Source organism: Diachasma alloeum, unplaced genomic scaffold (assembly GCF_001412515.2).
Source record: "Diachasma alloeum isolate Michigan unplaced genomic scaffold, Dall2.0 Dall_scaffold_78916, whole genome shotgun sequence".
Classification (NCBI taxonomy): Eukaryota; Metazoa; Arthropoda; class Insecta; order Hymenoptera; family Braconidae; genus Diachasma; species Diachasma alloeum.
The window spans coordinates 167914-189944 of NW_021683651.1; the positions used below are offsets into that span (position 1 = coordinate 167914).

The 22031-nt window shown below is 36.5% G+C and overlaps 1 protein-coding gene across 1 annotated transcript in view; it reads right to left on the bottom strand.

Annotated features, from left to right (window-relative positions):
- The window catches only part of LOC107047949 (neurexin-3b), a gene marked incomplete at its 3' end in the record, with an annotated part of 300303 nt that overhangs the window by 146716 nt on the left and 131556 nt on the right, over nucleotides 1-22031 (bottom strand). Inside the window, exon 3 of the mRNA XM_015270882.1 lies at nucleotides 9387-9534. Coding sequence (XP_015126368.1) covers nucleotides 9387-9534 — 148 coding nt within the window. The remainder of the gene's footprint in view (nucleotides 1-9386; nucleotides 9535-22031) is intronic.

The following is a 22031-nucleotide window of genomic DNA, read 5'->3' on the forward strand; positions in this document are numbered from 1 at the left end:
CCAGGTGGGCTCCCCTCTTTCTCTTCCTCCCTCTGAACCTGGATCTGAACCTAGACCTCCACCTGGAACTCTCTCCCGAAATTGCACCTCCTCCTGGAACAGTTTCCAGATATGGCCGCCCACCTGGAACAGTTCCTGGACATGGACAACCACCCGGAACAGTTCCCGGACCTAGACGATCACCCAGAACCGTTCCCGGACCTGGAAGTATACCCGGAACAGTTCTCGAATCGGCACCTCCACCTGGAACAGTTACTAAACATGGACGTCCACCTGGAATAATGTGCAGAACTGGACGTTCGCAGGGAACCGTTCCCGGACATGGAGATGCACCCAGAACAGTTCCGGAACTTGGACCTCTACCTGGGACAGTTCCTGAACCTGGACCTCTTCCTGGGACAGTTCCGGAAATTTTCCCCTCACCTGGAAGAATTCCTAGCACTTGAACTTAACCTGGACCTTCACCTGGATCACCATTTTTCTCATTCAGAAACGATTGAGTTGAGAACCATTGGTCCAGTCGGCGGAGCAACACTGTGATTGGTCAACTTCAAAGTTGAAAAACTCGACAGGGGTATGTCGCACAGCAAAGTGGAACAGGACCTTTCGACCCCAAATTTCACCCTCTTTTCGCCCTTAAAATTGGAGTGCGTAGTTATGGGACACCGTGTATAGATGCCTTACACGAAAGTACGGTATATTCTTCGTACAAGATACTAGGCTTGAAACCGTGCCGACGCATACCCCCACTTTCTGGCTTGAATGTCTTTCGTTTCGTATTCTCCGGACAAGATACTGGACAAATGGGCTAGAATTGAGTGGAAATGGAGTTGAAATATTGCAGAAATTATTCGAAATATATGAATATATGATTTAGGACTTCATTGCACATGAATTGAATTTCAAACCGAATGGGCACTTGTTATAATTCATAAAAGAAATTCAATGCATTGGTCATGAAACTTGGTAGAATATCTGTTTTACATGTGTTTTACCATGTATTTAACATCTATTTTTTCATTGATAGATGGATAAAACAAACAAAATTCAAGCCAATTTTTATGAAAACCAAAATCCTAATGAAAGTCTCGATTTTGTCTACCAGGCCCCAATTAACCCCCCTGAACTGGCGTTCGATGCCCACCCCAGTCCACTGGCTCAGTGAGCAACGCGCCGCCCGTGTTACGGTTAGCGCGGTGTTGTCACATTGGAGCCCTATACGTGAATAAAAATCTATACTGCACACATTTTTCTCAAATTAAACACCATTTACGCTCTAAAATAATTAATTCGCGTTTTTTATGAGACGCCAAACACGGCACGTGATAGAGATGTTGACGTTCCTAGTATGTCTGAACTGAAACGAACGACGTGGCAACAGCGCGGCTAAAAACCGACTACACGAGTCCACTGGCTCCGGGCAGCGAGGCGCTGCTTTTTCTTACCAGTCTCACTAAATTATTATTTTTCATGGTATTCATGGGGTTTTCAAGGGATAGGAATTTTACCAGTCCATTCTAGAGGGTTTGAACTAAGCATTGTAATTTTTACAAATTTTTTCGTACGTAATTTTGCATGCAACAAAACAAAATCGAGAAAAGGCGGCGCTTTGCTCATTGAGCCAGTTCAGGAGGGTTTATAAAGCAACTTACTCCGAGTTTTTTACTCTAAATTGGAATGTTTTAAAGGAACAATACCTTATAATCAAACATTCGTGTTTCACATCAAAAATCGTACTTAAGGAGAGACTACTATGAGTTTCAAAAGTTGTGGGTTATTGGAGTGAGACTTTTCATACGTTGATAATCGATTATATAGATCTGAAAACGAATAATTAGTGCAAAAAAAACATTTTTTTTAGTGTTCATTTGCCCAAAAATGCTTAAAATACCAAAAATAGTCCAGGGCCTCCAATTTTTGAGCTACGCAGGATTTTTTTTCTCAAAATTTTCGGAAAAATATCTGGAATAATAATTACGAGATAGTTTTTTTTAAATTCGCCTCCTACATGGCTAAATTAGCTTTTTTTTGTATTTTTTTACAAAAATAGTGAATTTTTTTATATGAAAAAAACCGAAATCAACTATGTAGGAGTCGAATTCCAAAAAACTGGCTCGTAATTGTTGTTCCACACTTTGTCCGAACATTTTGAAAAAAAAAAAATTGTAGCTCAAAATTGGAGGCCCTGGACAGTTTTTAGCATTTTAAGCATTTTTGGGCAAACGAGCAATAAAAAATTTTTTTTTTGCAGTAATTATTCGTTTGCAGATCTATATAATCGATCTTCGACGTATGAAAAATCTCACTCCAATAACCCACGACTTTTAAAACTCATAGTAGTCTCCCCTTAAATGATAATAAAAAATGGAAATCGTATAGTATCTTGTACAGGGAATATCAAATGAAAATATTTTCCCCGCTGAGCGCAAGTTAAGTGTGAAATACGCAATTCTTGTAATTTTATTTCCCTACAGGCTCTGTGGTATTTTGTACGAAAATTGGATTGTATCTAGTACGGAGACTGGTTTGTAATTTATGTTTTCATTTTGACCAAAAAATACTCCTTTTTGAAGCCTAAATTCCGATTTTGATGACGAAAAAAAATACAGACATCATATCGGTGTTAGGCGTAAATTACGTTCAGCAAACCGTTAATTACATTTAGCAAAACGCAATTTACGTTTAGGTTTTTCTGTGTGTAGGTATCATTCGAAATTTTTCTTAATTATTAAAAATCACAAGCAATTCTAATAACAAATACTCTGCTTATAGATTTTCCCTGCGCTGAGGGGAACATAGGAGACGGCCTCTAGTTTCTCCCAACAGGTATATGAAATTGCCCTTTTGAATTTTTCCAATTCAGGCGCAGCTTGGAAAGGCCCACAAGGGTATTGATATAGCCACCTTTATTACACTGAGAAAAAGAAAAATTTTCTAGCAGCAAAGAAATTCTTGCCACGAACCTCCCTCTAAAGATCAAGGGAATCGAACTATTCTTGCGACAAAAATGGAGGTTCTTCCAAATAATTCATTCGAGTTTAGTGATGCGTGGGTAATAACTAGTCGTTAGGGGAGACAACGCCTGCACCGTTCAGCAACTAATACCGCTCACCTGACTTTTTCCATAACCACTAGCTCTCCCCACACTCTCTCTCACGCAATCTGAGAACTCTATTATTAGTATGTAATTCTCATGAAAATTTTAGGTTTCTCACCCCTTTAAATGACAAAAATAGCACCCCAGGATTTTTACGGCCTTACGATGTGATTTTTCTGGACCAGTACGTAAGGTTTTTCACTACGAGATCGGTCGCGTGCGCTACGCACGCATCTTGTCATCTCCTCACGTAGTGGCGCTTCGGTTTCAGTCTTACGGTGACAGCGATTCGAGAGTTGCGAGATATATCGAGATCGATTTCCTTTCTCCTTTTTACGATAGGATTATAATAGCATTACCATCACATCAAATTATGATCAATCGCTTTGTAATACTCTTTCATATTATTTGACACCGAAATTTACTTTCTCTCATCTTTTAATCAATAATTAGAGAATGTCTTCTCAAATTTGGACAATGTCGCCAATACCGCCCACACTGAGAAAAATCCCACGCTCGTCCAAGGGCGCGGGGCTTAATTCAAGGCATTGCAACCATAAAAGCATTTAAAGTCTCGCGACTTTGATTTAAAACAATTTCTAAAAAACAAGTTCTTGAATCAAAGTCGAGAGAATCTTCGTTCCAAAGGCCTACACTGTTAGAATTTTTTTGAAAATTAAGCAATACTTGCACCGAAATTCTCAATGTTGTGAATTTGAATTTAATTTAAGATCAAATCGTTCATGGAATCTCTCATTCAGGTTGGAAATTCAGGATATTTCGGTTTTTCACGTTACATTATCACTGAGGTTTCATTGACATATGGAATTTCCAAATTCATTGCGAAAATTGTATATCATATCCAACTGAATTTTCAGTGGATCGAAAATTCAGGAAAAATGTTGCATAAAATTTTAAAATTATTTAATAATTTTCATTATCATGTGGACCTGAAAATTGCAATTCCNTTTACCAGTCCATTCTAGAGGGTTTGAACTAAGCATTGTAATTTTTACAAATTTTTTCGTACGTAATTTTGCATGCAACAAAACAAAATCGAGAAAAGGCGGCGCTTTGCTCATTGAGCCAGTTCAGGAGGGTTTATAAAGCAACTTACTCCGAGTTTTTTACTCTAAATTGGAATGTTTTAAAGGAACAATACCTTATAATCAAACATTCGTGTTTCACATCAAAAATCGTACTTAAGGAGAGACTACTATGAGTTTCAAAAGTTGTGGGTTATTGGAGTGAGACTTTTCATACGTTGATAATCGATTATATAGATCTGAAAACGAATAATTAGTGCAAAAAAAACATTTTTTTTAGTGTTCATTTGCCCAAAAATGCTTAAAATACCAAAAATAGTCCAGGGCCTCCAATTTTTGAGCTACGCAGGATTTTTTTTCTCAAAATTTTCGGAAAAATATCTGGAATAATAATTACGAGATAGTTTTTTTTAAATTCGCCTCCTACATGGCTAAATTAGCTTTTTTTTGTATTTTTTTACAAAAATAGTGAATTTTTTTATATGAAAAAAACCGAAATCAACTATGTAGGAGTCGAATTCCAAAAAACTGGCTCGTAATTGTTGTTCCACACTTTGTCCGAACATTTTGAAAAAAAAAAAATTGTAGCTCAAAATTGGAGGCCCTGGACAGTTTTTAGCATTTTAAGCATTTTTGGGCAAACGAGCAATAAAAAATTTTTTTTTTGCAGTAATTATTCGTTTGCAGATCTATATAATCGATCTTCGACGTATGAAAAATCTCACTCCAATAACCCACGACTTTTAAAACTCATAGTAGTCTCCCCTTAAATGATAATAAAAAATGGAAATCGTATAGTATCTTGTACAGGGAATATCAAATGAAAATATTTTCCCCGCTGAGCGCAAGTTAAGTGTGAAATACGCAATTCTTGTAATTTTATTTCCCTACAGGCTCTGTGGTATTTTGTACGAAAATTGGATTGTATCTAGTACGGAGACTGGTTTGTAATTTATGTTTTCATTTTGACCAAAAAATACTCCTTTTTGAAGCCTAAATTCCGATTTTGATGACGAAAAAAAATACAGACATCATATCGGTGTTAGGCGTAAATTACGTTCAGCAAACCGTTAATTACATTTAGCAAAACGCAATTTACGTTTAGGTTTTTCTGTGTGTAGGTATCATTCGAAATTTTTCTTAATTATTAAAAATCACAAGCAATTCTAATAACAAATACTCTGCTTATAGATTTTCCCTGCGCTGAGGGGAACATAGGAGACGGCCTCTAGTTTCTCCCAACAGGTATATGAAATTGCCCTTTTGAATTTTTCCAATTCAGGCGCAGCTTGGAAAGGCCCACAAGGGTATTGATATAGCCACCTTTATTACACTGAGAAAAAGAAAAATTTTCTAGCAGCAAAGAAATTCTTGCCACGAACCTCCCTCTAAAGATCAAGGGAATCGAACTATTCTTGCGACAAAAATGGAGGTTCTTCCAAATAATTCATTCGAGTTTAGTGATGCGTGGGTAATAACTAGTCGTTAGGGGAGACAACGCCTGCACCGTTCAGCAACTAATACCGCTCACCTGACTTTTTCCATAACCACTAGCTCTCCCCACACTCTCTCTCACGCAATCTGAGAACTCTATTATTAGTATGTAATTCTCATGAAAATTTTAGGTTTCTCACCCCTTTAAATGACAAAAATAGCACCCCAGGATTTTTACGGCCTTACGATGTGATTTTTCTGGACCAGTACGTAAGGTTTTTCACTACGAGATCGGTCGCGTGCGCTACGCACGCATCTTGTCATCTCCTCACGTAGTGGCGCTTCGGTTTCAGTCTTACGGTGACAGCGATTCGAGAGTTGCGAGATATATCGAGATCGATTTCCTTTCTCCTTTTTACGATAGGATTATAATAGCATTACCATCACATCAAATTATGATCAATCGCTTTGTAATACTCTTTCATATTATTTGACACCGAAATTTACTTTCTCTCATCTTTTAATCAATAATTAGAGAATGTCTTCTCAAATTTGGACAATGTCGCCAATACCGCCCACACTGAGAAAAATCCCACGCTCGTCCAAGGGCGCGGGGCTTAATTCAAGGCATTGCAACCATAAAAGCATTTAAAGTCTCGCGACTTTGATTTAAAACAATTTCTAAAAAACAAGTTCTTGAATCAAAGTCGAGAGAATCTTCGTTCCAAAGGCCTACACTGTTAGAATTTTTTTGAAAATTAAGCAATACTTGCACCGAAATTCTCAATGTTGTGAATTTGAATTTAATTTAAGATCAAATCGTTCATGGAATCTCTCATTCAGGTTGGAAATTCAGGATATTTCGGTTTTTCACGTTACATTATCACTGAGGTTTCATTGACATATGGAATTTCCAAATTCATTGCGAAAATTGTATATCATATCCAACTGAATTTTCAGTGGATCGAAAATTCAGGAAAAATGTTGCATAAAATTTTAAAATTATTTAATAATTTTCATTATCATGTGGACCTGAAAATTGCAATTCCATTGAATACGCCAGAATTCGACTGATTTTTTAATAACAAAATACATGAAAATTTCGTGTGAATGGGTGATGTTGAACTAAACTCCGGTGACGGTGAATTAAGGCCGCGCTTTTTCGACGGCATAAACTACGACTCCAAAGGCCGAAAACAATTAATTGATGACGACACCCTTGATTCACCAGTGCGATTTTGAAACAAAGTCCACGCTTTTGAATTTTTTTCAAAGTCGAGCGCGCCTTTGAAATCGACGACGGATTTTCCTCAGCCAGTGTGATTAATATCGCTCGGTTTGAAACCAATACCGTTTAGTGTCTGACGGCTCACGTATGCAATCATTTATGGCCGAAAACAATCACGCAAGTACAACATAGTTCGTGATTCCTCTTAGGAAAATCTACTTTAAGAGATATTTTTGGATCATAAAAGAAGAATTTGGAAATGAGAATGGCTGTAATATTTTACAGAAGCCGTTAATACACTATTTGAGAGGTTAAGTGATTCGTTCAGATGGTTATTACAAATAAATATTTAAATCAGTAGCAAAGTGGTAAAACGGTTCAAGTCGACTTATCTCCCAGTTGAATTTTTGAGGAATATTTCCGAATCTAAGGGAGATATCGGAATTTTCGCAATTAAATTTGTTGTAGCTCTCAATTGGCTCCACAAAAAAAGTTATAACAAAAGTTTTACTATCTCCCTTAAATTCCGAGATATTCATTGAAAACTGGTCAATAGTCAAAATTCACTTATAACGTTACCACTTCGCTACTGAAATGCATAACTTGTTCTAAAAGGGAAGAAGATGGTCAACTCAAATAGAGCCATAGTATTTTTTTATTATTCCCTCAAAAAACATGGAACAATAATTGAAGTACCATTCTCACATTTTCACAATATCATTTTGTTCTTATGCGTTTCAATTTATGAAATAAAATCTGAATTCCATTCATTTCATGGGATCATCCAACATCGGGGATTATTTTATTTTCACAGCTATTGACTAGAGGTTATGTCCTGAGCCATATAGGGATCTATCCGCGCCGCTCACGCAGTTTCTATGCTCCTGTTTTGATAATTTATCGGAATTACAACAAGAATTGAGGATCCAAGACTTCTTGATATCTAGCTGAATCGGCAAAGAATATTTTGCGACTGTAATTTTTATTCGAAATCACAGTTTGGGATGCGAAAATTATCGTTATTCCTTAGGTGAGCGGTACAGGCGCCAGCTCCCCTACTTTTCATTCATTACTTCTAAAATCCGAAAGTAACGACTATGGATAGGACGAATATTCGGTATTTTTTTTAAATTTCTATCTGACCGTCCACCGTCCATTCCTAGCCCATTCGGCACTCTGGAACCACAAAACCGCTACACAAGTAACAACGTAATATGGTGATTACAAAATGATACTCTAAAAGGACAGCACCACGAAATCATTTTCTTTTCCATCTTGATTACAGGCAATCAATCATTTTTATGTCATTAGTGCCGATAAACTGCGATTCTAACCTCGTTTCGCTCCATCAGATCGCGGTTTTTGGGCCCAATGACACAAAATATTGTATTTCACACGGCAATAAAAGTATTATTTGACGAATGTGATTATAAAGTCACATTTATCAGATAATACTTTTATTGTCTGATGACATAACGCACTAGTAAATAAACATGATCTCCTTCAATTTAGTAGTAAATTTTACTGAAAAATAATAATCAAAATGTGTATTCCGAAAAAATATGTTTAACCCTGCCACTTTACTTCGTTTGATTCTTTTCGCTATTCAACTCGTATTTTTTATTTCACTCCCCGATAAAAAAAAGTAACGAGCAACGAGTATTAAGGAACGATTACTTTCTCATATTGTAACGACTACTTTCGGAAGGTAAAAATAGCGAGATTCCACATCTCTATTCGAGTTTGTCGTAATCAATGATCAAGGTTATAAAAATTCGTTCATTGATTGTAACAAACTCGAATGAGTTATTTGAAAACCTGTAAATTCTTGCCATAAGAATGCATAGTTTGCATCAATCAAACAATTTGCCTCAATCTTTCGTGCATCTAATCGAAAAATAGACAAGATTGTGCCAAGACTGGACTTGATCTTAGATTTTTTTTCTCTCAGTGTAGCGTCTGTCTAGGACATTTTGAGATAGCTCAGCTGTCTTGACAGTCCTGTACTTGGGTTATAATTCACATATTCCAGAATAATAGAATGGGATAACCAGGGAAAACTAATACCACAAACTATATAGTAATTGCCTATTTCAAAAAACAGGGGGTTAAAATAAAAAATAGAAAGAGAAAAAGGCTAAAGCAGTGAAATAAAAGGTTAATCCCTCGCTGAAATTGGCGTGATTCCCAAATTAATCCCACGAATGGGGAAACAGAATGGGCTGTACATACCGACACAAACGAAAGGGTGAAGAAACATTTTTGCGTTCAACGCTGTAATAATACAGCGGAGTGGAGAAATGGTGGCGAGGGAGAATTTTCAGAGCTTATAATCTTGGTAACCGGTCATCAGTGAATTTTCCGGGAATCCAAGGGTTCACGGAAAGCACATTTCGTGCTGTAAAATTCTACTTCCGAGCGGAGACGTCAGATGTAAGCTGTTAAGAAGGGAAGACTGAAAATTTCTCTATGAATTCCAGAAGTGGATATTAGAACGGTTGAGCTTGCTTCACGAAATGTTAGCTAAATAGAACTCCTGAAATAGTAAAATATGATATTGAATGGAGGGGTGGGGACTAACCTTTCTCGCAGAATTCACCCTCGTAGTCACCGGTGCGACATTCGCAGATTGGGCCAGTGTCCGTGGAGATGCAAATGCCACCGTGTTGGCATGGATCTCGTGTTTCACATGCATCCGTGGTATTTGATGCGATCATGTTACGTATGCTCTGCAACACGAAAGGTGAAACATGGGAAATTAGGAAACGTTGAATATCAATATTTGGTATTGCATATGAGGTAATGATATTACAATTCATGACAATTTGACCATCATTATTTTTTCAGTTCTATATCCCCGAAATTTTTTACTATCTGATGCAGGGAGAAAAAGGAGACGGCGAGAACCCGAGTGGAAATTCCGGTCGGGTCTTGATCAAGTTTGGATCAGGTTAGACCTGACCACTGATCAGGTATTGATCAAGTTGACGGATCCGGTCTTGATCAGACATGTTACGCCTCTGAACAATCCGAATTTGATCAGGACGAATGGATCCGAACTTGATCAAGTCAACTGTATGAAAACCGAATGACCTGTCTATGTCAATAACAATTATCAATGATAACTAATCCAAAACAAAAGATAATTCAATTCTTTCACCGTAAGCCGCCTCTCTTAATGAATCTCTACTGTTATTACCCTTGAAAAGGCTTATTATTTTTTTACCGATGCTGGGGATCGAACCGGGGACCCTATGATTGCTAATCCTGTGCCCTAACCACTACGCTATCACGCTATTACTATTGAGTAAACTGTACATTGCCTATATGATTTGTATCGGGGTATTCGTTGAATTTACGATTATTCCTGATCTCGCGGATGTGCGTGTGTATTCTCAGATATAAAATATGTTCAATTAAATTTTTATTCATTTAATCAATAAATAATAATAATGATAATAACAATAACTCTAATAAATAAATAGACATTTGGTGATTTTTTTTCTTAAGATCATTTGCGTGTAAATTTGATACTCCTCTAATACGTATTAAGTATTTACGACCCCGGGTAGAAATCACGCCGCTCGAGCTCGGCTCGGAACCCGTATCCCAGCTAGAAATACGCCACTCCGCCCCAACTTGGGATAAACTCCACGCGCGTCACATGTACCCGAGGTTGAGCCGCGTCACGCGCTCACAGCCCAGCGTTAGACTATTACGCGAAACGCTTCGCCGGGTTTTAGTTGAATGGCCACTGCTCAATCTCAGGTTCATCTCCAATTACTCAATCCCAGTATAATTAACCTCAATAATGATTTGACAGGTCCGATGGCATCGTGATTTGAGCGAAAAAACAATCGAATAAATGTGAAGATGGCATGCTTTTTCAGATGAAGAATCACAAGCTCATCAGAAATAACATGATATTAACTAATCGAATGGGATTAATCTGAAAATACAAGGTAGAACAATTCACTGAAACGTAGTCAAAACTTTCTTTTTTCTCGCGAATACAACAAACAAAATCAAGAAAAATAATGACTTGAAAAACGTTAACGTTGTTCTTCATTCAATAAAGTAAAATAAACGATCTAAAGTAGTAATGATTGAGAATTATTCTTTATTAATTGGAACAATCAAAAAAATCGAAAAAATTCAACTCTATTTCCCTATCTCATATAATTTCTCTATCTCATTTCCATATATCTCCGCACTGTGAGGAAGAAAGCCAAATTTTATGGGTTGTTATTTTGAAGCGAGTGATAGTATATTCGATGACAGAGGGAAAAATCAGTAAATTTCAAATTTTATAGAAAGTTCAGTGGAATTCCATTTTTTTTTATAGTAAGAAGACAAGGATTTTCCAAAGTATTCAAATTTTAAATCGATATTCTAAAAATGCATAATATCATTCTATTGCACCCTCCACTCGAAACGACACGACTCAATCGGAGCTGAGTTCTAAGCGTTGAGCCACAGCTCAAACTCAAGTGCCGGGTTATGACGTCTGATGAGCGTTCGACTGTGCGCCGGTATGGAGCGGCGTGTCGCGGCGAGAACTCGGGTCAAGCGGCAAGCCGAGGCTGAGTTCGCGCTCACCCGAGTTGCGGCTGAATCCCCGATTGAATTTCTACCCGGGACATCATCATCCCTCTCTTCTGTACATTTGAGAAGGGCTGGCTGTTAATTAAATTGATTAATTAAATTAAATTCATTAAATTAAATTAATTTAATTTATTTTAATTATAGTATAATGATTCTTTTTAAAGACTGAAAATAATGATTGATAATGGTTGATAAAACTTAATTTGAATAGTATAATAATAGTTAATTAAATTATCTGACAAACTTATTAAAATTAATGTCAGGTGGGCCGGATCTGAATCTGATCATTTTCTCTTCAATTAACCCCGTTCAAATTCCGATCAAAGACATTAAATCCGAATTTGATCAAATTGGTGTCAGGCAGCCGACCTCAGGGTGAGATCGTGCCTACCTCATCAGAACTTGATCTGAACCCGCCTGTAGTTTTTCGGATCCGATCTGTTGGATCAGAACTTGGTCAGGTTCTTATTAGGCATTATCTGATCATGTCTACCTGATCAGAACTTGATCCGAACCCGCCTGTAGTTTTTCGGATCCGATCTGCTGGATCAGAACTTGGTCAGGTTCTCATCAGGAATCACCGGATCAGTCGAACCTTACAAAAACCTGATCAAGTTCTGATCATGCTTCAGGTGGGCCTGAAGCAATTTTCACTCGGGAAGCTTGAGATCGGAGGATTTTCGAAGGTTTCTGGTGTTGGCAGGATAGTTCACGTTAAATTCAGTGTGGAAGTGGTAAACCGGTATGAGTCGATCTTGACTATTGGCCAGTTTTCAATAAATATCTCAGAATCTAAGGGAAATAGCTAAATTGTTGTAATTTCCTTTTTTGTAGCTCTCAATTTTCTCTACAAAAAGGTTATGACAAAAGTTTTGCTATTTCCCTTAGATTTTGAGATATTCATTGAAAACTGGCCAACAGTCAATATCGACTTATACCGGTTTACCACTTCACTACTGAATTCAAGTACTCGTGGGCAAAAAGACCAGCCTCGGCTAGCTATTGGTTGGATAACGTTGGGCCGATATTGGTTGTCCAGCGTCGGCGGATGATCGGCATCCGTGATCCACTCAATACTTATTTTTAATAGTTGAAAAAATCAATTGATACATTATTTTTTTATGATTTAATTTACATTCTTTGGCTGATCCTTCCTAAAGAAACCGATAACTGCTGATAATGATGACAAGTTGGACTCGTCGGAATTCGATGGACACTTCGATTTCTTCCTCAATTCTTCATCTTTCGAAAATATTATTCAATTTCTGAAACACTAGTCACGTTTGCGATTTCCAAATTGAAAAAAAATTACCTTGCTTGCGAATGGAAGGTCTCTTCAATTGTTCGCTACTGAATGGATGGAATTGAATCTTTTTTTTTCCAATGTAGGTATTACTGAGCTCTATCGATCCCCATTAATTAAAATTTAATTCATCGATTAATTTTTGTAATTTTTGAATTTTGTCGACAATCGGTTGTCCAAGGATAACTAAAAAAAAAGTTCGGAATTGATTGAATGATGGCTTAAAGTTTGTTTGGATGTCCCTTTGACCGAATTTGAAAATTAAGGCAATAGCAATAATCGTTATTTTGATTTATTCGAAAATTTTCAAAAATTTTGTATTTTTTTACACTCAGTATCATGCTTTGAATGAATTCAACCATAGTTTAAAATGTTTGTTGTAATGCACTGATAGACTGATTCATTTATTCCAAACGAGATTCGTTAACTATTAACGAATGGTAGAGTTGATTATGACCAAATGCATATTTATTGATAGTTAACGAATGGTTCACTTGAAAAGTGAAAATCGAGTCAAACAAGGCTCTTGAAATGTGCATTTGTTAACTATTAACGAATGAACATTTGGTGAGACCGAATAGACCCTCGTCGCTAAACAAAGCCATCCGTTAACAATAACTAATCCTCTCTATCAGTGTGCCATTAAGTCGAAGTTGAAAGATTATTACGATAGCTATAAGGTTGATTTGATTTTTATGATGATTGTTGAAAATTTTGGATTTTTCATGAATTTTCCTGAAAGTGTTAAACTCACTCAAGTATGTATAAATAGAATTTGTTTATCAACATTTCATCGAAAGATTGAGGGGAGAGATAGAACTGTAAAAAAGACAATCGGTTGTATAGAAGAAAAGGGATAATAAGAATAATGAGGCTGATAACATTCAACTAAGTTCAAAATCTGACAAAATTAGGTAAACGAAAATCTTATTCAATTTAACAGAATGAAATAAACAATAAATTATATATGATAGAAAGAAATGATGGGCAAAATACCCGTTGGAAAGCATATTGCTAATTTATTAGCAAAAGTGACTATACTGTATGCAATACAAGAGCAATTTCTCACTTGTTTAAAATTCATGAAAATTTTTTGAGCGTCCATTTTACCCCAGATGTCTATATTGCCCCACCCTTCCCTTTATTTGTTTCTCGCATAGGAGATGGTTATTTCAATTCAAGGATATATTCATTCGTATCAAGCCCGGTAGTACCAAGCCCTGTTAAGTTTAATGTAAAGGTCGAGCAATAAGTGTCAGAAGATAAGGATAACAAAATAAGAGTCAAAAAATAAAAGTCAAGCAATGAGGGTCAGAATATAAAAAAAATGTGAGTATTTGAAAATAAGGGTCAATAAATGAGGCAGAAAAAATGCCTGAATCTGGTATATTTTATACTCAATTCCTGATTATGCATATACCTGATTCTGGTATAAAGTAGATATTTTTTCCGTATAGCTGCAACGTCAAGCATTAAAAATTTTTCATTGCACACTCTTGTGTATAATGAAAGGAATTGAATAGAAAATTACGGTGTGAATGTTGAGGTAACGCACGACATTTTGTCGTTCAGGGGTGAAAAATAAACGTACATTAAAAATTGACGTGCGAAGTAAAGAGAATTTTTTCTTGAACATGACGAAATTATGGCGTCGCATATGACAAAATTTCACACAGAGTGTAAAATTCCTTCTTGCACGTCTATTATCCTCTTCAGAAAACTGGGGAAGAGTCACGGTTCGACTTACACAGAAGGCTGTTTCCCACACTTTTTATGTCATCCAATGTTTTTGTGACGACTAGAGATGTACGCGCGCTATGCGCGCGTATGGTTTTGCATGTGGCGCTATAATATGATTTTTCATTTCGTTTTATCGTATTGAGACAAGAAGAATAAATATCCGAATAAACCGGTGACAAAAAACGTTACATTGGAATAACATATCCCTGACGATTTTTAAGAATTCAGAATTTTTTGAATATTCTCCCAACAACTCCAGAAATTCCCTAAATGGGTTATGCACCCAAAAGTTTCCATGAAATACAGCCATCCATCGTAAAATATTTCTTATTTCATCTTTATGGGAGTCTATGTTTCTCGTCGGCATCCGTTCAATTCACCAAGGATCAGGACAAAAGAATTCTGGAGCCCCGGGAACATGGGAACCAATACTAGATTGCCCTCTCGACCTGATACGAGGGGAAAACATTTTCAAAGAAATATATTCGCTGCTTTTCGATAGTATGCATGGAGAACAAAACAAAATAGCTGAGTTTATCCGAATCTGCGAAACGTGAAATAAATATATTTGGACCAGCGCATTCTAACGTCATGATTACGAATGACTTGAAGTGATTGAAAGTGTCAATCTGTTAGCAGCATCAGAATAGAAAAAATACATGGAAAAGTTGTCTTGAAGTAAGATGTTTGGAAGACGTAAATCAAGCCACTTTTCTCCCTTTTTTGTAAAATCTTGTTCCCATTCTAAATGAAGACGGATCGTATTAGCTATTTTGGGAATTTTAGGTCAACGAGGTGGTAAAAGGTCATATAAACTTAATCTAGGGAACATCAAATCTGGTCAATTGGGCTCTGCAGAATCATTTTCACTCAAATTTTGAGGACAATTTTTATTGGTTCCCGTATAACCTTTTGCCACAAATTTTTTTCCAACAGAAATTTCTCTAAAATAATATTTATTTCTTTAAAAGTACGACTGAATATCAGAAAAATGAAGAGAAAATAGTGAAAAGATTTTTTTTATTTTTCCACTATTGGAGAAATAGTTGTGGACAAAGGTCTACCTAGAGATCCCACCACTTATACGTTTTTGCACCAAAGTAGCAGGGATGAAAAAATTCAATAAAAAACTAACAAAATTCTCTAGAAAATTCTATTTGTTTTATGCGCAGATTCTATTAGATATTTGATAAGAAAAAGTCAATAGAATTTTCTGTTTGAATTTTTCTCTTGAGATTTTTCCTATTAAAATTATTGGGCACGGATTGTTTAAGTTTTTTTCGTTATATTTTATTTTGTTGTGAATTATCGGATCCGAGTGAAAGAACTTGGAAAGTTCATGTATTCTTATTCTTATCTAAATATTCTTATAGGAAAAATTGCAAGAGAATCTTTATATAGAAAAATCGAAATCTATTGACTTTTTCCTATTAAATATCTCACAGAATCAGCGCAAAAAAAAATGGAATTTTGACAAGGATTTCCTATAATTTTAGTAGAGTTCCGATAGAATTTTCTAGCGAATTCATTGATTTTTTCTAGTAAATTTTTGCTTCCGAATTTCCATTTTCAATCAGCCTTGTTTTTGATTGATTTTTCGATCGTCCAATTTTGATTGCAAATGGTCTAGAATATTATAAAACGTGAAGAAATGATTTTTTTAGGGTCATGTCTGTATGCATATATCCGCTAACTTGGATTTTTGGGGATAAATTTTGAGAAAAATTCAACATAAATAGGGTGAAACTTGTGGATAAAAATTTGAAATTTTGGCTTACTGTAGCTATTATTCAACTCAACTTTGGCGCGATGTTTCAGTCCGATCGGTCCAGTAGTTCCTGAGATATAACAACTTGTTCAAATTTCGCGTTTCCTGAATATCTCAACAACTACTCCACTGATTTCAAAGTTTTTTTCAAAATACTCGTCTCGATGAGCTCTATGCAGGTCTATCAAAATATATAGACTCTTTAATACACAGTTTGGAAATATTGCCGTTTTTCCGTTTTTCATGAAAAATCTTGTACGCACAACAACTTGAGAAAAAAGGAGATAGCAAGTTGAAATTTGGAATGGTTCTAGCTCTTATAATACTAAAGGTTGGTATTTTGGACGGGCGCAATCGGCCGAGCAGTTTCGGCGATATTTAACCTTTTGTATAAATCTTTTTCATTAAAAGGTTGAATATTTTCCTGTAGACACCCGGTAGCATGTGAGTTCTACCAATGGAATTGGTAGAAGCAAAAAAAGGAAGAGACTAATGACGCAAAAAGTAACGCTTACATGCCTTTTGTCAGATAAGCTCGAACACCCTGCTTGTTCCATACGTGGGTACCAGTACCTTTAAAGATATTCGAATTCTAAGGTTATATCAATCACCACCAAACCATTTTAAACATGGTATTGAATACTAGATGTGGAATAAATGAATTTTGTCCGCTAGCTATATTTAACTCCGCGAATGACTCCCAACATGAAATTGAAGACGTATCGACGTAAAAAAATGATGACAGAAGTGCCTGTTCCCTATTAATTCTTCATTACACGCGAAAACCCCCCGAAATTTCTCGGATCTCCTCATTTTTATTTCATCCAATCGGGCTAACTTCGCGCCCCCGATACCGAGTGAAATATTTTTATCCATGTAGTATCCGTTTTTCATTCTTCAGTCAATATATGATGAATTCAGTGCATATAGTCCACGGAATTTCCGCAGGCACAGTCCTCCCTCTCGATGCTGTAGCACACTCTTTATTCATGCTACCGGCGGTTTGCATTCTCCTCACGTAAAGACAATCAATAGCAACTGTTCCCACTGGAATGTGTATTCACGTAGGGTCGGTCAGGTCATGGTAGGTGCCTCAATACCATTTCTCTTTTCCCTATTCTCTTGACTTTGATATGCTAAGAATCATTCATCGTTTCGTTTACTATGAAATGTGCTAAACATCAGCCGGATAATTCAGGGAGCGTTAATAACTTGTCATTTCAACTGCAAGCTTTATTTGCATTTGAGAATTATATCGAAGAGATGATGAGAAAGTTTTCACTATTGTAGGACTCTACGGGAAACTTGGAAACTTTATTAAAGGAACTTTCATTACTCAAACTTCTGGGACCAAAGTTCAAGGGAAGATGAATACCCATTTTCTCGGGTGGATTCTATACGCTTGTGTATAAATATTGAATTTAACGTTCGTCATTAGGAATTGCTTTAATATTACCGTCGCTTTGATGGACGGGGCGAGGTGTCGTAAATGGGATTGTAGGCGATGAATAGGTGAGTTTTGAGTTATCAGAGACATGTTTTGAATGCTGAAAGCATAAACTTGAGGATATCGCATAGCTTTTGATCTCGTCATTCTAATCTGGAAAGATTTTATTCAACGGGTAACTTCGAAGCATCAGCAGAAATTGCGAGGGGCAATTTTACAGATTCGAAATCAGTGATTTCAGAGGCAATGGAATAATAGAAATCACGATGAATAAAGTTCAATGAACGAGACGGAGCGAGGCAGAATGGACCGTTTTAAGTTTTCAAAATGTGCACATCACACAATAAGATTTGAAATGTTGTTTAGAAGTAAATGAAGAACGGTTCCTTTCACCTCTTTTCGCTAATAATCCATACTTAAAAATTGATTTTCGAACATTATGTTATGAAAAACACTGAGAAAAAAAATTACTTCTGCCAAGGAATCATTTTCTTGGGAGAAGAATTTATTTTTTTTAAGAGCGTATTTCTCCAAGTGAGTCATTCGTAGGTGGTCCATGTCCATCTCCAAATGTTACAATTATGTTCAATTATGAGATGAGTATGCTACATGTGACCATGAATGAACACCCTTCATTATTTTTCGATTTTTTCAAATTTGAGATTCTCTTACGTAAAATATTTTGTAATAATTATAAATGTTAATAGTTGTCAATGCAGTTCATTCAAGATCCTATACAGCATAATCATCCCATAATTCAGCATAATTGTAATATTTGGAGATGGACTTGAACCACCTGGGACTAACTGGTTTGGAGAAATGCGCTCCTAAAAAATGGATTCTTCTCCCAAGAAAAGGATTCCTTGACAAAAGTAATTTTTTTTCTCAGTGAAGATACATGAAGTATTCCACAGATTAATTATTTAATGTATGAACAGTATTATTTATGAACATTTTTTAACCTCATCAAAAATGCTCTCATGGAGAGCACTTTTCGTTTACTATCGTAAGTTACGAAAAGTGCCACTTTATGCACGATAATCTGTAAAAGAAGAGGGACTTTTAGAAGCCTGTGTTTCGAAAATAAATTTCTAACGTTTGACAGCAATACACTGAGAGAAAAATATAATTCTTCTGACTATATTCCATCACCATCGAATTATAGTCAAAAAGTCCTCAACAATTTTTCATGGGTTACGGTAACTATGGCCGGAGAAGTAATTACTACAATGGAATGTAGTCATTGCAACTATTTTNAATTTTTCATGGGTTACGGTAACTATGGCCGGAGAAGCAATTACTACAATGGAATGTAGTCATTGCAACTAATCTCCTCACGATAGATTTGTCGTGATTACTTTTGAACTTTGGTTAGTTTAACTGCATTTTGATTTGCAAAAATTACGCTTGTGAAGGTACTATAATGTTATGTGCCGCATATAAAAAAAAATCGTATCCTTCACCAAAATGCCAGAACTATTTTCTTATTGTAAATCGAACTTCAGATTTTTCTCTCAGTGTATAAGCAGTAAATCCGGGTCGCATCCCAGTCATGTTGTCAATGGAGAGGACTTCCAGACGATTTATCGATCCAACCTCCCATAATTAATGTACACCTAACATCAATTACGCTCGCCGGAGTCACTCTACTCTCCCCAGAACCACTGTCATGTTCTAGTATATTATGAATTTCCGAGCGCTGCGGTGAACATTGCTGTCTGCGAACCTCAGAGCGTTCGCTAGTTCGATCCCAGCCCATGAAAGCTCATTATTCGAAAAATGAGATGTCACGGTTCTTCGATGAATTGAGGACAAAAATATGGCAAGTGTATTTCACACTTGCCATATATTTATCCTCGCCCAATCTGATGTTAATATTACATAACCACGGAATATACAATATCTGATAACTCTATTATTGGTACGTCCAGAATTAATTGAGAAATTCCACTAAAATTCACGGACAGCTCTGGTATTCTGGTCCAATAGGGATGGTCTTGCATAGTTTGTCAAAGTATTCAATGGGAAATAGTTGTGTGATACCGCGGAATATAAATCCCTCTCTTGGTAGTGGTTTTCTCGATAAAAACAAATTAGCCGTCACCTAATTTGTAGTAAATCAAGACCGTGTCAGGTGTGTTTCACGCGCTTACGCTTCTCAAGATTAAAATCTACCCGGTGCTCCTCGAGTTATTACAGGGCGCTCGAGGCGGTGTATAAAATCTAACTTGGGCTCATGACTGCCGCAAATTCACGGAATTATTAATTGAATTGGAGAGTTGAATCATAAATTCAGAAAATTGGAGAATTGACATAAACATAAACAATTTGAAGATTTGCATATTTTGAGTTTTGAAAGAAATGAAAAAAGCCCAGTCAGAAATGTCAAAGGGAATGAACATCGGACACAACTAGATGATTATGAGTAAAATATTGCTGACTCGAATAAGGATTGGAGCAAAATTCTCTATGAAATAAAAAATCTGACGCTGATCAGAACATCGAAGATTAGATAGATACTTGACAGTAAGTTGAAAAACTCTGTGCCGAGGACGTTGGTCCTGCTTCTACAGATTTTTTATTTCGTAGAGAATTTTTCTCCAATCCTTACTCGATTTAGGGATATTTTTCTCATAGACATCTGATTATGCCCTATGGCCATTCATTTGACATTTCTGACTTGGCTTTCTTTTCATTTCTTCGTATTTTAAACAAATTTCTACTGTTCAGTAAGAATCAAACAGAACTTTTCCTTGGCGCAGTTTTTTTTTTACAAAAAACAGTTGTTTTTGTTTTTTAGGGAGATTTTACAAGTTTTTTTTTAGGGCCACATGGTTATTTTCCTGACCTTTTATTTTTATTTTTCGAGATTGAATGAAAACTATTTTCTATTTTTTTCTGCTCACGAAACAGGAAGGTCTACTTTGAATCCCATAACTTTCGAGAATTCATTTACGCACATATCCTAATAGACAAATATCTGTGGAATTTATCAATCATGCACCAAAGTCAATTTGTAAAGTTCCGCGCGCCCTCTTCCTGCGTGTAATTGTACTGCAGTGCTACCAACACCGTTAAAAAAAATAGTAGGAGATGATGTGAAATGCAAGAATGTGCATGAACTCGTTGCTATGCGCGTAATTTTTTAAATATTGATTTGAACAAAAAAAATATTTACATCAATGAGAAGCGTGCGGCCGATTTATATAATGTAACTAAGAGTATTTTTTATGTAGCTAATCACGTTTGTATTTTATTTAATGGATGTGATTCGGAGGTAGTGGAGGGGGTAGTTGCTTCGTGTATAGATGCACGGTAGCGCTTGGCCACCTTTGTACAGTCAGAGTCAAAACTTTTCCGTGGCCGATACGCTACCGCGTATCTCAACTGGCGTGAAGAGCAGCCCAGGCCATAATATATCAAGCCGTTATGCGCCCTATAATATTGTCACACGGTCGTTGGTAATTCTCGGTTATGTGATCGTATTTCATGAGTCCTCTTGAAAAATTCCTGGTGATTTATTCTGCCTTTCACGTCTATTCTTTTCCGATAAAGCCCTCGCTGATGTTCCCATTGAAACGGCTGCGATGGGCTTTGTGCTTATACTGCTTTTGTATTTCTTATCATAAGAATTTTTCGAATATTGTTCAAAAAAATTTTAATATCAAACCTTTACCCCCATAAATTTAACGCAACGCTCGTTTTCTATTTTAAACATTGTTGATTTCTTTACCTGAACACACTAATGGATTGAATAGCTATTGAAAACATGAAATTAGTGATTTATGGGAGTGGAGGATCGTTTATCCAAAAAAATCTCACAATCTCTCTTCATTCGTTATTTCCCATCTTTTTCAATCAATAAAATTGTCCGATGCTCCCAATGTCTTCCATAGATAGAAAAATCGATAAAACAGTTATTTTTGACTTCTCCAATAATTCCTTAGGTGGCTTGGCGCAGTGGGTAAGTTCGTTGCCTCACATGCGAAAGGTTCCGAGTTCAAATCTCGGCCGGGTAGAATGGTGCGATCTAACCATTTGAAGTATCGATCATCATCGCAGCCCGGGTAGAAATTCAACCGGGGATTCAGCCGCAACTCGGGTGAGCGCGAGCTCAGTCTCGGCTTGCCGCTTGACCCGAGTTCACGCCGCGACACGCCGCTCCATACCAGCTCACAGTCGAACGCTCATCAGACGGCATAACCCGGCACTTGAGTTTGAGCTGTCGCTCAACGCTTAGAACTCAGCTCCGATTGAGTCGTGTCGTTTCGAGTGGAATAGAATGATATTTATGCATTTTTAGAATATCGATTTAAAATTTGAATACTTTGGAAAATCCTTGTCTTCTTACTATAAAAAAAAA